The sequence below is a fragment of the Rhamphochromis longiceps genome, linkage group LG12 (assembly GCF_057381845.1).
Source record: "Rhamphochromis longiceps isolate RC_006_pf linkage group LG12, R_longiceps_female_GT1.1, whole genome shotgun sequence".
Classification (NCBI taxonomy): domain Eukaryota; kingdom Metazoa; phylum Chordata; class Actinopteri; order Cichliformes; family Cichlidae; genus Rhamphochromis; species Rhamphochromis longiceps.
In genome coordinates, this window is record NC_140568.1 from 41691876 (window position 1) to 41710351 (window position 18476).

Below are 18476 nucleotides of genomic sequence, written 5' to 3' on the forward strand. Positions count from 1 at the left end.
AGTAGAGTCTTATCGAGGAACAGAAATCTAACATTGGGTGAGCTTTGGCACCACACTCACAGCTTTGAGCCTTTCACTGTGACACTTTGCCTTTTTTCTGTCTCAAATTAATCCACACATTAATCAGATAGTGCCAACTATCACAGCCAATAAGGTGCAATATTAGCCATGCTTCTTCATCCCAGTTGGATAGAAATGCAGTTAATTTCTCAAAAGTTAAAAGAAATCTGTTTGATTTGTATTTTACAGCTTCGATTTATTGACACTGTGCTCGAACGGCAGCCAAAGCTGAGACGTCAGCGGTGCATCTTCACTAAAGAGAGAGGTACAAACACAAAAGCCCCCAAACAGATTTATTCAGACTGAATTTGTGTTTCTGCAGTGAAATGATGATTTGATTTGTTTTCTTTGTCAGGGAAGAACTTTCTCAGAGCAGCCCAGATGAACATGAACTTTGCCACTTGGGGTCATCTGATGATGAGCATCCTCCCTCGCTACAGCTCCTTCACCACATTCAGCTCATCTTTCTCTGCGACCCCTGACCTGGTGGCCAACAATGCCCCCCATGCAACTGAAAAGGAGCCTCAAACTACCACTTCACTGCCAAGGTATGAACTAATCATAAGTTCATCTCACATTGTGATAGATAGTTCTTATTGTGTATTTTAGCTTGATTTTTTTTATTTTTATGTATATAGTACTGTGAGGAGATAAAACTTTTCCAATGATAATGTCAGTAGTTTGCCTCCAGGTCCTGGCCTCTCTTAGTATTTTTTGACTGTCTACTATCTCACTACATTTTTCAACACTTGTCTCTGTGGGGCTGCAGCGAAGCTCCAGTAATCAGACTGAGCATCACTGAGGATCAGCCCTCTCCCAACATCCTCGACCAGGAAGAAAACACAGCTGGCATCATCAGTGCAGTGCACCGAACATCATCTGTGCCCACACTGCAAGAAAAACTGGTAAGTCATTAGCAATAGTTGACATGCCAGTGCATTCAGAGTTTACACATTTATATATGTAGCGAGAGACAAATTAGCTTTAGAAGAGTGAAACCGTATCCAGTAACAGATTATAAGCACTAAGAGTAAGGATCTAAAGCCACACTGGCAGCTTTGTGATGTGATAACGGCCAAAAACATAAATTTTTCTGCTGATATCACAGGTTTAAACAGCAGCTTTTAGAAGATCTAAACATGTTCTTATTGAGCTCTAATTTGCCATTGAATTTTTATTTGCAGTCCTCCGTAGAAGAAAGCGAAGATCAGCCTGTATCTGCTCTAAAGTACACACACACACACACACACACACACACACACACACGTCTTCACACACTTCACTCCACGTCCTCTTCTAAAAATTAGGAATTAAGCACCATCCTTGTTTTCTATTTTTGTTCTTTTTTTCCCAAAAGGATGCAGGTGGAAGATTTTAAGTATATCTCAGTTCTTGGCAGAGGACACTTTGGGAAGGTAACAGTTTGAAGCTTTTCTGTAAAACACTGTGACTGAGCCAAACGTCTTCTCTTGTTTGTCCTCAGCTGATCAGGGTTAGATTTGCTGTGAATGTTTTCCAGGTCCTGCTGGCAGAGTTTAAGAAGACCGGAAAATTGTATGCTGTCAAAGCTTTGAAGAAAAGAGACATTGTGACTCGTGATGAAGTGGACAGGTGAGTGGAAGGAAAGACAAGAATGCTTTAAATCTGCATGCAGGTGCACGTTACGTGATTATCAATAAGAAAGCTCAGATTATAGATCAATGGGATGCGTTTGAGTTTTGCCTTCACTCAGTGTCTGTTATGGCCTATAGATAAAGGCCCAAACTGTTTTTGTATCTAGTTTCTAATCGTGCTTTTTAATGCTGTAAAGTTGGACATTTAAACACTGGAGTCAAGGGGAATTGACTTCCTTTTGGAGCCAGCCCCAAGTGGTCATTAGTGGAACTGCAGCCATGGACGTTATTACTGAGCTTGACAAGAAAAACTCACTCTTTGCAGCTCTGAGGATAATAGCTGAGTGATGTATTTTTTTCTGCAGTCTTATGAGCGAGAAGAGGATCTTTGAGATGATCAACGCGTCCAGGCACCCGTTCCTCGTCAACCTCCACGGCTGCTTCCAGACCAGCGACCACGTCTGCTTCGTCATGGAGTATTTACCCGGCGGTGACCTCATGATCCACATCCACAATGATGTGTTTAACGAGGCTCAGACCAGGTGTGCATAAAAAGAGTAAACATACTGCCTGAGGGATTTCCAAATATTGATTTGTTTTCTTTCCCTGACAAAGAAAACAAATCAAATCAATGTATTTTTTAAGGTGTTGTTATCCAACATCTCTGATCTGTTGTTGCTATCATGTACAGGTTTTACTCAGCATGTGTCCTGCTTGGTTTAGAGTTCCTGCATCTGAATAAAATCATCTATCGGTAGGTGATAAGTGCCAAAGTGATCTCACGTTACAAGAAAACATTTGGCACCCTTCAGTTTGTGTACTCTGTGTTTTACACAGAGATCTGAAGCTGGACAACCTGTTAATGGATGCAGATGGATTTGTGAAAATCACAGACTTCGGACTTTGTAAAGAAGGTGAATCCATTCAGCACACCTGTCTGTACTCTAATTTCTGGCTCAGCACAAGTAGCAGTAGCCACATTCTTACCTTTTATACTACTACCCAAACAGAATCAGTTTTATGATTTAAACTCTCCATACTTCCATCTGAGAGGACTGAAGTGTGTGATGTATCGGCAGGGATGGGACACGGCGATCGGACCTCAACTTTCTGTGGGACTCCTGAGTTTCTTGCTCCTGAAGTCCTGACAGACGACAACTATACGCGAGCAGTGGATTGGTGGGGGATGGGCGTCCTCATCTACGAAATGCTTGTTGGAGAGGTTATTCATATATAACCTCATATTCAGTTCAGCTTTTGCTGAAAGCTTTTAATATCATAGTGATCAATGCAAAGTTCCACAGTTCATCTCAGTTAAGCCTAACTCAGCATCTTTCCGCCCTCCTGCTAGTCTCCGTTCCCTGGTGAAGATGAGGAGGTGGTGTTTGACAGCATCGTTAATGACGACGTGCAGTATCCAACCTGCATTCCTCCCAATGCTGTCGCCATCATCCAGAAGGTATTTGCCTTCATTTGACCTCTTGCGTCCTGCATTTCTCGATTATTTTTATAAGTCACACATCAAGTTGTGACAGGATTTTAATTCATTTTGGCCATTTATGAAATGTTAAGTACAATATGCATAGATAACTCTTCCATAAGGCAATAGAGACTCATTGCTTTATCTAAATGTCAACCAACCAGCTGTGCAAATAGGGCGCTATGAGCCACAAAAACCCCAGCATCTATTTTTATAGCCATTTTCCCATCTAGGCTAATAAACACACATTATCACATCAGCACCTACAGCATGTTTAGAATCACCCGTAAAAAACATCTCTTATGACTGTAAAAGGCAGCTAGAGTTCACAGAGAAAACTCACTTCATCCAGGAGTAGGGATGGGTATCGTTTAGGTTTTATCCGATACCGGTGCCAAATCGGTACTTTTGAAACGGTGCTGGTGCTTAAATGGTGCTCGAACTGGTGCTTAAAGAATGGAGAACACAAACTTTGTCCAAAAACCTCTCATGTTTTTATTTTTAGCAGTCTCTTTTTATCTGCAAAATGATAAGCACTGTCCAGCCCCACGCACGGGGCTATCCGCGCTAACTCACTAATGGAGATTTACCACACCCGCAGTAGATGTGCACGGTGTGAGGTCTCGCAGTAAGCTATCAAATACGGCGCATTTCTCGGCTTTTAAAAAAACGCTATGCGTCGCCAGGTGTTTCATCAGATTCGAGGTGTTACCTCTTTTGCACAGTATCACCTTAAAGCACTTGTTGCAGGCTGCTGAGTTTGCCTCTTTTGCTGTGAAGTACAGCCAGACTTTTGATCGCTTCGCCTTGGGCATTTTTAATCTGTAGCTCTGCTCTAAAAGAACATACGTACCTGGGCCCGCCTACTATCCTTGGAAAGGTAAAATGATTGGCTAGAATCCAAAGTGTATGACAGCTCAGGAAAAAAAAGCACAGAAAGAAAGCACCGAAATGTGCGCTGCTTTTCGGTCTGGTTACTACTGTTTATGTCAGATTATGGCACCGGATACCGGTACCCATCCCTACTCCAGGAGGTTCATATGTAGATCCTTTTTGCAATGAGGTGATCGAACTATTTTTTTGCATAACTCATATTTACTTCTGAATAATATTTCAGAAAGATTCTGGTGAAAACGTCATAATGCACCACACACTTTTTAGAACCTAATCCTAGAACCTGTAATTACTGATTTAAATTTGAGTATAAAATACGGCGAGTAATGTATTTCAACCAGAAACCTGAAAACATCCGTGTTTGTTCACAGCTGCTGAAGAGGAATCCACTAAAAAGGCTCGGAGCTGGAGAGAGGGACGCAAACGAGGTCAAAGGAGAGAAATTCTTTGAGGTATCGGATCCATATCAACTGTTTGTCTTTACTTTCTTTCCACTGAACTACTCTCCGACACGTAAACATCTAAACAATATGTAAACAAGCTGAGTAGTCGTTATAATCAGTGTCTACTACTCCTAATTCAGCCTGATGAGTGATGAAGCACTGATTAGTACTGATTAGACGGTGACTTAACCTGTGCAGACACATCAAAGCTCTATAAGCACCTCTATCTCCTAAATTATTGATTGATGAGTCAAAGTACTAAAGCTAACCTATTATTGTTGTTTTCTGCTCCATGTTTTTATTCTCTGATTCTGCTACAGTAGCTTTGCATGATTCACAGTTCAAAATAATCCTTATTTATCTCAAACTGGGCCTTGTTGCAGCCACTCCATTCACAAAGTAGTTGTTTTAGCTGTTTTTAGCATTTTTTTCTTACTGCCTCACCCTCGACAACACAAAGTTTGAACTATTTTCTTGATGACATCATACACTGCCAGGATTAGAAAAAACTGCCTGAAACTGAGGAGGTAGCATAGTCTCACAGGGATAACCTGTTTTTTTTTTAACTTTGTGGCTCTTTTGCAGACCATCGACTGGGAAGCCCTGCTAGCGAAGAAAGTAACGCCGCCCTTCCTGCCGTCGATCAAGGAGCCCACTGATGTCAGCAACTTCGACAGCGAGTTCACTCAACTCCAGCCAACCCTGTCGCCTCCCTCCAAGCCCTTCAGCCTCTCCGCCGAGCACCAGGAAGTGTTCGCGGACTTTGACTTTTGCGCCTTGCATGGGTGAAAATTAAACTGACGTGACCGCAGGGGTAAATTACAACCAGAATGTCCAGGTTAGTGTCCACACTGGCAGGTAACCCACGTTTATCATAACCACAACCCTCCTATGGCAAGCTACTTTATTTATATATTTTTAGATAAAAAGCATTAAAATGCATTAGTAGGGGTTTACAAGAACAATGACAGGACTTTTATATTTTTATATTTTGGTCTGCTGTTGTGTTAGTTGATTGGTTAATCAGTCAATCATTAAAATTGATCAGTTATGAGTCCTTTATTGAGTACAGAAGATTAGATTAGATTAGATTAGATAGAACTTTATTAATCCCTCGGGTGGGTTCCTCTGGGAAATTCGATTTCCAAAAAAGCACAGCACCGACAGAAGTTACAGAATATTATAGATATATATATATATATATATATATATATATATATATATATATATATATATATATATATATATATATATAAATACAGAGACAATATAAATAAAATATACGAAGGGGATAAATAGAATAAATAGGAATAAAAATAAAAATGAAACATTTGCAGATTATAACTACAGCTGTGAGGATTGCATTCCTTTTACCATTTAATTTCAATCCCTTTTTAAGGTCTGACTTCAGACTTGTGATTGCCAGTGGCCTGTGATTGATACCTTTTGACAGCTTAGAGATTGTAAATAAAAACTACAAAAAAACGAATGAGTAGGTTAAACGAATAGTTCAATATTTTGAGAAATAAGCGCAGCGGCTCAGACAGTGATATCAGTCGATTTCGAGACTCTGCACTTTACAGATTTGGTTGCACTTCATTTTACGCCGCACTGATGAGACTTAACGAGATGGCAGTAAGTTCAAATCGTTCCCTGTGAGTGCCAAGGCTTCCATTTGTCATCCATTCTGTTCAAATCTTCTTTGGATTGAATTTTAAGGCATGCACAAAGGGAGGAGGGTGTAAGCATGTCAGTCTCAGGATCATGTCTCTGCCTTAGAGATACAGCGAGGAGTTTAGTCATTCAGGAGCAGCTTAGAGTAGAGCCATTACTCCTCCACATGGAAAGGAGCCAGGTGAGGTGGTTTGGGAATCTGACCAAGATGCTTCTTCAACACATCCTAGTTGAGGTATTTTAGGAATGTCTAAGTAAGAGGAGACCCTGGAGCAGACCCAGGACAGGCTGGAGGGAATAAATCGCTTGGCTGGCTTAGGACTTGCCTTGCTGTCCCCCCAGAAGATCTAAAGGAAAAGGTTTAGTCTGCTGGCTGGATGGATGGATGGATGGGTGGGTGGATGGATGGATGGATGGATGGATGGATGGATGGGCGGGTAGGTGGGTGGATGGATGGATGGATGGATGGGTGGGTAGGTGGGTGGATGGATGGATGGATGGATGGATGGATGGATGGATGGATGGGTAGGTGGGTGGATGGATGTCAAATCCCTTCCAGCCTGGATGTTGTTGTGAAGTTTGTAAATGTAATATAATTATCTGATCAGATACAGGTCATAACTCTTGGATGATTATCCATGGTTGCCAATGTCCATACTCATATTTATTATTTATTTTCTCGTCTTACTAGTGTGCCATAAAATAAAGTGCGAGCATAAATCTTGCTTGATTCCAGCTCAATGAAAGTTTCCCAGCCTGTCTTGATGCTGACTCTAAATGTTTCTGCAGCTCCATCATGTTCAAACTGATCCCATGGCTAAAAACGCTGACTGTTCATGCTGTCATTGATCTGACAGCACAACAAAGATAAATAAATAACCAGGCAGCATCATTTTTTTGTGTTTCTGACTGAGCAAACAAAGTGATAGTGACCCTTTATAATCTCTGCAGAGAGCCAAAGTTTGCCCGGACCGCCAGCCTGCTCTCACCTCCTCCTGCTCGTAGTTTATTTCGGAGATCTGGTGAAAGGTTGAAACAAATCTGATAGAGACAGACACGGGATGCTTGAAGAGTCTATACCTTTATCACCTCTAGATAAATATGCTATGTGCAGATCAAAAACAGGAGGTTCAAAATATAGTTCTGAATTTACAGTAGCTAAACTCTAATAATAGATTTTCATTTAAACTGTTGAGAGAAATGCTGAACTATAAATATCCTGGCTTGTGTCAACTAAGCCCTCACATGTTGTTATTACGACTTCACCTCATGTCGCTGTTATTTCCTCTGCGACACTACACGGGTTTCTCCTTTAGCGGCTACGTCAGAGGGTTGTGCATAAAACCAGGCATGTGCAGCTGCCTGCTGTGGCGATCCTTGTGAAGTAGCTTTGTTTTACACTAAGTGGTTTTTGTAAATTTGCCTCTAATACAGCAACAATTTGGGTTCCTTCATGTTTATTTATAAATGAATGAAGTGAATAACTGTCACACACTTCCCCAACTGTTCATTCTCACTTGATCGTGCATCAGTGCCAAGCAATTACCACATGCATGAAAGACGAAATGTCTCATGTATGATGACATGATATCACAACAAGCATGATGATATCACACAGGAAAGCTACAAAGAGGAAGACCGCTTTGCGGTAACTTACACAAAAACACTGAAGAAGACTCAGATTAAATCGACAGCCTGAAAATTAACCAAAGTTTTAGAAAATGTGTTTGAGCAGCAAATAGATCCCATCGAAACTTTATTAAAATGAGTAAAAAGAACACTAGATTATTCCAAAGGAAAATCATGAGCCATCCCAAAGCCATCTGTCAAGTCCTGATTTTAACACTAAAGAAACCAAAGCTAGGAGATAATCAAAAGTAACAAATTTAGTAGTAAATGTAGGTAAAAAGCTGACTTCATATGCTATTACTTGTTCTGAGCAGCTACCTGTCCCAACACTTGTTTCTGTTCCTCTCCTGTATGCCACGGACACATTCAACCAGAGCAGGTTTACTATTGAAACTATGATCATTTACATGATAGTGAAGTTCAGATTTTGTAGTATAGAATTAATTTGGTTAAATTTCTCATCTCTGGTACTTATAAAGTTTGAAGTGGGCCTGTAAATGTGGACGTCATAATTAAACAATCATCTGATTCTGAAGGGGTCAGATGGGATTACCTCCTGGTTCTTCCTGATGCATATTTATCATAAATGTGCTTGCAGTTTGATTATGTCCACTCAGATGATAACATGGATAAACCTGGGAGCATAAAGTCATCTTCATAGCCTCTTCAGGCCTCCTGTGCGCTGGCGACAGATAGAGCTCGCTTTGTGGCCTTTGCTTATCATTTTCTTCTCCTGCAGAGGTTCAGTATGTGCTGCCGTCTCTATGCATCACTGTGACAGGCTTTGCCCACTGCCTTGACCAAACAGATGAAACAAGCTACTCTGACTTCTGGTTTAAAACCTTTTTTAAAAAAAGTGTTAATTTCAGTCCAACATGTGTGAAGTCATTCCTTTGTTACAGCAGTAGGAAGCGCATGGCACTGTGGTGAACTCGTGCACTAGAAAATCCTGTAATCACTAGCAGTATAAAAGAAGCCATAGATAATCTATTATAGCCATACTAGTGATAAAGTATCTGTATTTTGAATTTAGTGACTCATATTTAGTGAGCTCTACTGATATCAAGGCAATAAAAAATAAAAAGAGGAGGAAAAAGCCCTGATTTTGTTCATGTGCTCCTAGAAATCCTGGAATTTGCCTGCAGCTGGTGACGAGCTGGGGTTCAGATGAGGCCTGGGGCTTTAAAGTGTAACTTAACACTAAATCCATCGTTTGATCAGCAGCATTTCATATTCAGTCATGTTTACTGTACAGGTCACTGATCCGGTTTCAGAGAGATATTGACGGCCTAAGCACGAGACATCCATGAATATTGTTTTCTGGGCTAAATCTGGTCAGTGTGTTACAGGCTTAAAAAGACTGACATCCAATAAAGTGAAAGATGAAATGTCTTTTTTGGCTATTACAAAGACTTGAATTCACAGTCACAGTTACTGAGGCCAAAATCCAGTCGAATTAGGTTCAGAAGTGAGCAGCAGATTACTCTAGCAAGCTTTCAAAACTGCATACAAGCCATTAATTTGAGCAACTCGTTGACAAAATTAGAAGTTTACCCAAAGGGTGAATGGGATTTTCTCCTGATTTGTTTTTTTTTTTTTCAATAAGGAAAGTCAAAGTTACAACTTCAAACCTTCAGAGCTTCTTTATCACATTTGTATTGTAAAAAAAACAGATAATTACAAAGATACTTATTATGACACACTGAAGGGGCTTTGTGTCATGTTCAAGACTTGAGTCAGGACCTAAATGCAGCTTGCTCACCTGCTCAACCAGGTGAGCCGTAATGTGCCAAAGTGGAACTCTACTGGTGACAGCACCAGAATAAAAATTATCCAGGATTGGGAGGAAAAAGGGTTTATTTCACTGATTCTAGGCATCTTTTTAACAACTCAAGAGTTCCTATTTTACCTTACATTCACACCTGTGGTGCAGTAGTTAGAACTGTCACCTTATAGGCTGGGTTTTAAATTCAGGGTCAGTAGTTGTGCATTTCCCTGTTGATCCTGTATCTGTGGACGCCAAGTCCGAGCCCTGCAACCCTGACATGGGTAGAAAAAGAAAGATGGCTGGATGAATTCACATGCTGGGACATAAAGACTTCTAAAAAAGGCAGCTTTCCACCTTTCACATCTCAGTGCTGTTCAAGTTTTGTTTTGTTTTTTTAACTGGAGTTAAAGCCCCCAATAAAGAAAAATCTGCATCACTGCATCAACTTGGCACTGGAGGGCCTGCTTTCCCTCTCTCAAATATTGTTTTGCAGTTATTTAACCATAGCACACACCATTTTGATCATATAAAGGGATGTATTCAGGGTGTTATGTTGCTCTTTAACAGCTCTGAAGGCCACCTCTGAGCAGGACACTGAACGCTGCACTTGCTGTCAGCTAATTTAAGAAACCATAGCAGGGCAGTCAGGTGGTTTAACTGTTGTAGCACTTTAAGTTTATGCTGCTGAATATTACATGTTACTTCTGTGTCAGTACTGTATGTATTTATGTACTCTATGTATGTACGTGAATCCTGACTGGGAATGTCAGTGTGTACAGATGTACTCTATAACGATATGCATATCATCTGTGTTTTAATGTACTCTTTGTTGTCAATAAATACAAACAGAACATTACAGTTAAAACTTGGTAAAAAATGAACTTACTGACATCAGTTTACAGGCAGGTACCAAACATCAGCAGGTTTAAAGGCATTTAGTGTAAATAATGTGGGGTCACCACTCTCATCACTTAACAACAGAAACCTTCACAGCAGGGATGTCAAACTTCTCCCTTCTGTCAGCGTTACAAATTTCACACATGGACCAGATTGGAGTCTTTGCTGAGCCAATTCTGGCCCCCGGGCCTTATATTTGACAACTGTGCTTTACAGAGAGCAGTGACCAAACCTGAGTGTTTCAATCACATTTAGTGCTTATTTTTGTCTTTTATTCAACTTTTTAAAAAAAACCCAAACAACTTATGTGCCACTTGTACACTGATATTTTAAACACCACCTAACTTCAAGGCAAGAGAGCTCAGTTTGACATTCAGAAAACACTTAACATGGATCTGCTTTTCCTTCTCTTCCTCTTTCTGACTGAAGAGTCAAACATAACTGAGAGCCAAAAGCTGAGATTTCAGACTGCTCTTAATGCTCAGATTCAAACTGTTCTTCTGTTCTTTGTATATCCCTAATATATGATGATGATGCAGCGTGGTTTGCTTTGTGACTGGTGTCTGGTTTCAACAAGCAAAGACGATAGCTAGACAAAGAATAACTCTTCATTAAGTGTTCAGATGTCCTGTTTATGGGGGAAAGTGTTTAAGACGAGCCTTTGCAAACCAGTGGTCACATCACATCAACTAAATCCAACTTCTATACACAGCCTATGCTCTTTTAGCTTAGAAGCCCCGCCCACTGGGTGTTCAAACCTTCTGTTTGCAGATAACAGCCAAACAGAAGACAGTTGGTTTAAAGAGGGAGGAGTTAAAGCAGCTTGTTTCAGACAGAGAACGAACTGAGAGGCTGTACCAAAGATTATTTTGAGCCTTGAATCATGGAAGGCTAGTCTAGAATCCAAGAATAAAAATGAGCCCTTTAATGTGCCGTTAACACTAAGTGCATCTTTTGGTTCATAAAATCACAGGCAGCACTAACAAGGTGCTGAGACTGAAACAAGGTCCAACTCCAGTTATCCTTTCCATATTAAGAGATGTGCGGACTATCAGGTTCTTTTATTTATTTACGTCCGCTGACCTTCTCAAAGTGTAGCTGGAATAATCAAACGGAGCCAGTGACACACGTCAAAAACACCCCCACATGCAAACCCGTGACATCAGCTGTTGCGCATCACACGGTGAAACACCAACACTGAACGTGTGTTTCAATGTTAACTGTAAATACGGGTAAAGGGATTGTGTTAAGGCAACACTGCGCACAGATACCTCTGAGGTTTGGATTAATTTGTTACATGAAAACAAGTCCGAGTTTCCAGCCAAGAACAGGAACTGCTGGGAGCACCAGAGTGATTACAATCCTCCTGAGACGGTCTGCTGTTTCAGTCCAAAAAGTTTCCTTTTGATTTTTGTATCTGGATAAAACAATTAAAGACAAACACTTTCTCATTCTCCTGTCTTCATCTTTGTGAAAATACAAAACCAGTCAGAGATTAGTTGACTCCAGCCTCTGTGGGGTCAGACTGGATTCAACGCGTTTCTGTGGTAAACCTTCTCCCACATCACCGTCCTGCAGATGCAGAAGAAATCCCACAGGTTGCAGAGGACGCCACGGTCGAACGGATTCTCCTCGTCCTTGCAGGTCTTCAGGTATGAGATCCTGTGGCGGGACATGAACTCCCAGGTGGTGCAATTGATAGAAATCAGGTACAAGTGGGAGCCTAGCAGCACCACCACAACCACGGAGAAAATCCCGACTATGCACAACGCTGCCAGCAGAAAGCCATTCACCCTGAACCACTGCTCCCACGTAAGAGCAGGAGAAATGCCTGACCTGAAACACAAGGAAATTACACAACAGGAATAAACTTAGATCTGTTTGGCTATAACAGAAGTTCATCATAAGAAAAAAAATCTGGATTAATTCACTGGTTTGTCCCATAAAAAGTTGTTTATAAGAAAACTAAACATAATTTAGCAAGATTAAAATCATCATCAGTTTGGTTGTTCACAGAATTTGCTGATAAGCAAACAACTGAACATCATAAGCCTGTTCTCACCCTGAATACTGACTAGTAGGTATAGAATGCATGCTTCTTTTTTTAATCTTATATACAAACAAAGCAGAAGACAATGATGAAATGCAAAAAACTGCAGTTCCTCTAAAGTCCACTTGAGGCTTGCTTCAGTTTAAACAAACTGCTTGCCTTCTATGGATAGTCTGCAACCATAGTGAGGTCACCCACTGCTTCTGGATGCCATATTTTGAAACTGAAATCAAGGTTGAAGAAGTTATCAGCTTCTTGACGGTTGCAGAGCACAGCCACATATGCATCTGTTAATAACAAAATACTAGAAGCGCAACCACCAAAACTGAAGCACAAACTTTTAGTCAAATCCATTAAAAATGCTCGAAAAAGGCATCAAAAGCATAAAAACGCTCAAACTGTTCAGTTCAGAGGCCCAATGGAGAACTAGCTGCTACAGCACACCTGGATTAACTGGTGAGTTCAATAAAAATCCCATTTACTCATTACTATATTGGACGAACTTCAATTTTTAGTGTTGCCACAGAGACCGGCACACAGCAAAACAGCAACGCAGTGGTAACACAAAAAAAAAACAATGACTCTTTAAAAATGACAGCGTTGGTCACGTCACAGTGGTTATGTCCAGCGCTTATATACAGTCTATGATTTATCTTTGATGAGAAGCCTGCTGCCTGACAGGACAAAAACACTAATGGTTTCTTTTTTGGTTGATGGGGACATCGCTGTAGGCCAGAGGGAATACATGCATGTCTCAATGTTTAAACATCTGCTATAAAACTAAGCGGGATGTAGTACATTACATTACCTTGATAGAGTAATTTAAAATATTACATTTTTCACAGGGCAACACGAAATATCGGTTATGTATTTTTGAGAGTGAATGAATTAACAAAATCTGAAACAGAACATGCTACATCATCTTTGTTGTCACCAATTCTCCTGACTAAAGGCACATTTCAGATTTTATTTAGATGTATAAAAATGGGTGTTTAACAACCACGCTGCCAGCTGTTTGGCTGCCAGCTGTTTGGCTGCCAGCTGTTTGGCTGCCTGTACTCAGAAGCTTGCAAAGTGTAAACTGACATGTTTTTTTTAAATTCATTCTTCTGTGTCCAGGGCAACACTGGTTTCAATAAATGTCATGAAATATTGTTGAAAGGTTTGCCCACATTACCCCAAGTGTTTTCTTTTATGCTTTACTCAGCTGATAATCTCTGATTATTACCCAGTAAAGTTTAATTACCACAGAGCTTACTTCTGCCTCTGTGTGTGCACATAAACCTCTGCTCCACAGCGGTGCCTTTAACTGGAAACCTTAAAATGAAGACGACTTGAACTTTATAAGTGTGCTTAAGCAACCTGTCACAGATCATCCTTACACAATTTAACCACTCAGTTCAGTGATGTTCTCCAAAAGTCACAATTCTCCAAAAGTCACAAGTTACCCAATTCTTTCTAAAGATAAAGCGGCAGAGCAGAGTACACTCAGTACAAGATAAGTTTTCACTGAGTCACTGCTGGAAGGCAAATTGAGGCCACAAATATTCCCAGCAGATAAGGACATTTATCTTAGAGGCTGGAGACGGGCGGAGGCATTTAGCAGACGTACAGAGCGACGTGAAGGCCCGACAGCAGGGTGAGCAGCTGCACCAGCAGGTAGATGATGAACCAGCGGTGGTTCCTCTCTCCCACGCAGTTCTCAATCCACGGGCAGTGGTGGTCGAAGCGATGGACGCAGCGTTTACACATGTGGCAGTGCTTCGCTCTCATTGGCTGCTGCTTGACACACATGGAGAGAAAATAAAATAAAGGTGCTGTTACTAGGAAAGGTTGATCGCTCTCCACATTTTTTAGATGGTTTCTTTTGGGTAATGCAACCAAAAGAGAAAGTTAAATCCTTCTACAGCTGCACTGATTAGTTGATTAAAAGAAAATCAATCTGCAGCTCTTTCTGCAATTAAATCAGTGCTGCAAACAGACTCGCAGACAACGCCTCAGGGCCGTAAGAACATTTGTTGGGCTGTAAAAGTCCCTGATAAGGAAATAGGGGTAAGATACATGGGTGTGGCTGAGATCAACACAGAGAACATTTTTCTGCCACTGAAAAAATACAGTACAAAAGGTTTTGACTGAGCTTTGTCTGGCAAAACTTTCTTTTTCTCTTTCATGATGGAAACAAGCTTCCATACTTGAATGAACCAATGCACAGGGGGAATTTGGTTAATGCTGGCCTACAACTGAGTCTTTGCAAACTCTGACAGTGTCTGTGAGCCAGTTTGCAGGGCTTATTTAATTATAGAAGAAAAAATAAAATGAGACTTAATGTAGCAAATTTAAAAAACACAGTTTGGTTGTTAACCAAAGAAAATGACTGGACATCATAAATCTTTAAACAATGACAAAGGTGAGTCTGTGGCTCTTCTTGACTGGCAGGTGCAAAGTCTGAACTTCAAAGCAGAACATGTTTATAGCCTGGTGAAAAAAACAGTTTTAACCTTTTTAGATAATGTTTTTTATTTGTTTTTTTTATATAACTTAAACTCAGAGGTGTGGACGCTTTGATTAACAGGCGTGCCAACAAATAAAAGCTGGACAAAGCTGCGGTGACATTACCCATTCGATTTCACATTTTAAGACCTCGGCGTGTTTCATACTTGGGCAGATTTCTGGTGCACAAAGGCGTGTTAAAAGCAGAGCCAAAGCCACAGAAATGGCCTCTATTCCAACAGATACTTCTTTTTATTTACTTTTTGCTTTCCAGTAAGCTCAGCTACCATGTAGCTTCCATCGTCCCATCAAATACTTTCACGCAGTCCAACCAACAGTCAGCCTGAGGTCCTGTCCACACACACAGGTCATGTAAGTGGTGGTATTAGGCTGCTGAAAACTGAGCTTTTCATTAGCTTTTTGTCTCAGGAAAAATTAAGACTTTGTTTTGCAGTGTCACCTTTTTTGTGAGATGAGACTGTGTGTTGTCTTATTGTTTGTTAGTGATACACCTAGGCTTCTGATTGGTCAACATTCCTGTATGGTTAGAGTTATGTTACCACCTGTTGCTGTGGCACTTTTGACAGTTCATGGCCTCGTTTTGTTTTTGAGTTTTTTCTTGTGACTTGTGATGCAAAACAGTGTTGCTGTTGACGGGGTCTTATAAACAAAAGAGGAAAATTCCAGTTTTTAAGAAATCCTCGTGTACGTGTGGATGTAGCCTCAAATTCACAATATTTTGAAAGCCAAGTTTCTTTCAGGAGGAGGATGTTTGTGTCTTTGGCACCATTTTAATATCAGCTGCTTCTCCTGACATATGATGCAGAAAGACACCATTTAAACCCAACACACAGAATTTGATGAGTTGGAAATGCGGTCACGTCAAACTTGGTGAGCACTGGAATTTGGCAGCTGGCAGCAGCTGGCAGCAGCTGGTTACCTGCAGCAGGCAGTATCCACAGCGCCTCAAACGAGGGGTCGATGACTGAGGGATCATCGCCTCCATTTCTTCATTCGGACTCTGAGCGCCCTGTGTAACACAAACAGACGTCAGTCACAAGTGTTCACACGCACACAGAAACACTGCAACCTTTCAGCATTAATCACAGGTTAGTACAGGTTTTAGTCCATTTGCTGATAAGCAAATGCAGCAGAGAAAAGGCAGTTAGTGGTCACCACTATTACAAAACATTATGAAACCAACCTTTCACAAAGTGTTTTAATCCTTAAAGAAGGTCAATTAACTGCTTCTTATATAGTGCTTTTCAACTCTATTTGAGCATTCAAATAGCTTTACACAACATGTCTCATTCATCCATTCTATCTAATGTTCTCACTGACTCTGATAAACGCATCAGGAGAAACTCAGGGTCCAGTATCTTGTCCAAGGATACTTTGGCATGCAGACTGGAGCAGCCAGGGATTGAACCTTCTGCCTGCCTGCCTGCTGAGCCACAGCCAGCCCTCAAATTAGGATCTACTTTGAATTTGTAATCCAAGTCTTTTTAATTAAACTCACCTTGACAGTGTCATTGAGCACAAAGCCGGGGTCCATCAGGGAAACGGCAAAGTACAACAGCACTGACAGAACGACCAGCAAGAAGAAGAGAGCCGGCAGCAGCAGCTCTCCCTGCTCCTCACATCTCCGCAAGCCTACACACACACACACACACACACACACACGCACACACACACGTAAGAGCTAACAAAAAGTAAGATATTCTCCAAGATTTATGTAGAAATGTGGCAGCTAAATAATCTTGCCCTCCTGTGTAGAGAGAGGGCAACCCTAACAGCGGAAAGGACTTTGGGTCATAGCATACATCCACTGTTTTCATAGTATCAGCTGTTGCCTTCAGAGCGGAGGTATTCTTTGACTTGTTGCAGAACAAACAGATTTAAATTCTCACTTGTTCCTACCACTATTAATTTTTAATTATGTGATTTGTTGGGGTTTCAGGGTGTATGTGTTATCTATGCTGCTGACTACAAAGCACACTACCCCTCAGGGATAATATACTTTATTTTAATCTTGATATTGAAAATGTACAAGAGACAAAAAAACAAAACAAACAAAAAAATCTTCATATTCGTTGAGACTGTAAAGTCACAAGTTGTTAAAACAAATGGGAAATTACTTCTTTCTTCATTATAACTCTACTTGTATACAACTTAAAAAAAACCCATATTATTATATGGGTTCATATGAGTATATTAAGGCCACTGTACATCAGATATTGGATTTTATTTTTTTATTTTTATTTAAAATTTTATTATTTGAATATATATGACAAATTATTCAGTCTGGAAAGGCGTTGCATTGAAATATTTAATTTAAAAATATTTAATTATGATATGACCATTTTTAACCCCAAAAAATATATATTTATTGGAGGTTTATGTATCTATTTTTATTTAGGCTCATTTCTTGTGTTTTTAAATAAAAATATTATAATTTGTGGAGTAACTTGTAACAGCAACTGACAGATACATGTCAGGTGGTAACAACTACATAATTTCCCTTAATAAATGTAGGTAATATAAATAATAAAGATACTCGAAAATGCTCAAGTAAAATAAAAATCCTTGTAATTGGAGCCCAACTACCATTCAGCTCCATCCTGTTGCTAACGGCTAAAAGCTAGCTGGTTGCAGTCTGAGTGACTTACTAGTGTTGTGCAGGAACAGAATGACGGTTATGATCCAGGTGAGCAGTGTGTGAGCGACCCGGACCAGAAACCCGCTCCGAAACACGTTCTGCACCATATTAATAAAAGCACCTGTCACCTGTCACCGCTGCTAACGAGCCAGCTAAGAAGGTTAGCATTACCGAAATAAACACATATATATTAAATAAAGACCGAGAAACTTTTAAATATACTACAAAGCAAATGTAGAAATGTAGAAAATAATCTGGAGTCGATTACAGGCGTAAATACGCATTCAATCAAAAATAAAACAACCGACTTCTGTTTTTATGTTGTTCATTCAGTCTACTTCCTTGTTTCCCTACGGCGGCCTGTATAGGTCAAACCGTTCGAACTGACCATGCGCAAAAGGTTTTCGCAATAGTAAAATACGTCGGCTAATGTTACATTAAAGCACCGTTTATTTTAAGGAAGTCAGACTTGAATTTTGAAATGAAATTATGCCAAACTTTTTTTTAGAGAATTTGGCTATATTCCATTCAACACAGTGCAAATGGCTTGTAACTGAAAAACTAAAGGGACCAAAAATGGTCCCAGGGCCAAAGAAGGGTTAAAAAGATTAATTTCGAGTTTAAAAATCGTTTTTTCCCCATCAATAAAAATTCTTAGAAAACAGTGACGTCACTTTTTTCTCCCTTTTTGTGTGTGTAAAAAAGGTTGACACGAGCATCTGTTTCATTAACTCACAGGTAGTTTTGCGGGTAATGGCTAATCCATTTCTGTAATTAAGTGAGCGCAGAGAGTTTAGCCTGCTCTTTATCTTTGGCTGC

General features: G+C 40.3%; 2 protein-coding genes across 5 annotated transcripts in view; one reads left to right on the top strand and one right to left on the bottom strand.

Annotated features, from left to right (window-relative positions):
* The window catches only part of LOC146658026 (serine/threonine-protein kinase N2-like), a 29052-nt gene extending 18876 nt beyond the window's left edge, over nucleotides 1-10176 (top strand). For 3 of the 4 annotated variants that reach the window (XM_085426414.1, XM_085426418.1, XM_085426415.1), the window contains exons 8-20: nucleotides 250-325; nucleotides 416-608; nucleotides 830-965; nucleotides 1245-1288; nucleotides 1418-1475; nucleotides 1580-1671; nucleotides 2039-2215; nucleotides 2365-2427; nucleotides 2511-2587; nucleotides 2753-2895; nucleotides 3025-3132; nucleotides 4419-4499; nucleotides 5076-5685. In XM_085426414.1, coding sequence (XP_085282540.1) covers nucleotides 250-325; nucleotides 416-608; nucleotides 830-965; nucleotides 1245-1288; nucleotides 1418-1475; nucleotides 1580-1671; nucleotides 2039-2215; nucleotides 2365-2427; nucleotides 2511-2587; nucleotides 2753-2895; nucleotides 3025-3132; nucleotides 4419-4499; nucleotides 5076-5279 — 1452 coding nt within the window. In that variant the 3' untranslated portion in view covers nucleotides 5280-5685. Of the gene's footprint in view, nucleotides 1-249; nucleotides 326-415; nucleotides 609-829; nucleotides 966-1244; nucleotides 1289-1417; nucleotides 1476-1579; nucleotides 1672-2038; nucleotides 2216-2364; nucleotides 2428-2510; nucleotides 2588-2752; nucleotides 2896-3024; nucleotides 3133-4418; nucleotides 4500-5075; nucleotides 5686-8916 lie in introns of those variants that run through there. The other variant, XM_085426417.1, reaches the window with a different exon arrangement.
* Nucleotides 10177-10358: 182 nt separating this feature from the next.
* zdhhc12a (zDHHC palmitoyltransferase 12a) lies at nucleotides 10359-18012 on the bottom strand. The gene is made up of 5 exons (XM_085426422.1): nucleotides 17668-18012; nucleotides 16518-16651; nucleotides 15939-16028; nucleotides 14121-14287; nucleotides 10359-12294 (listed from the first exon to the last, which is right to left on the bottom strand). The coding sequence occupies exons 1-5, from the start codon at nucleotides 17762-17764 to the stop codon at nucleotides 11979-11981; spliced, it is 804 nt and encodes a 267-aa protein (XP_085282548.1). The 5' UTR covers nucleotides 17765-18012; the 3' UTR covers nucleotides 10359-11978.
* Between the last annotated feature and the right edge of the window lie 464 nt (nucleotides 18013-18476).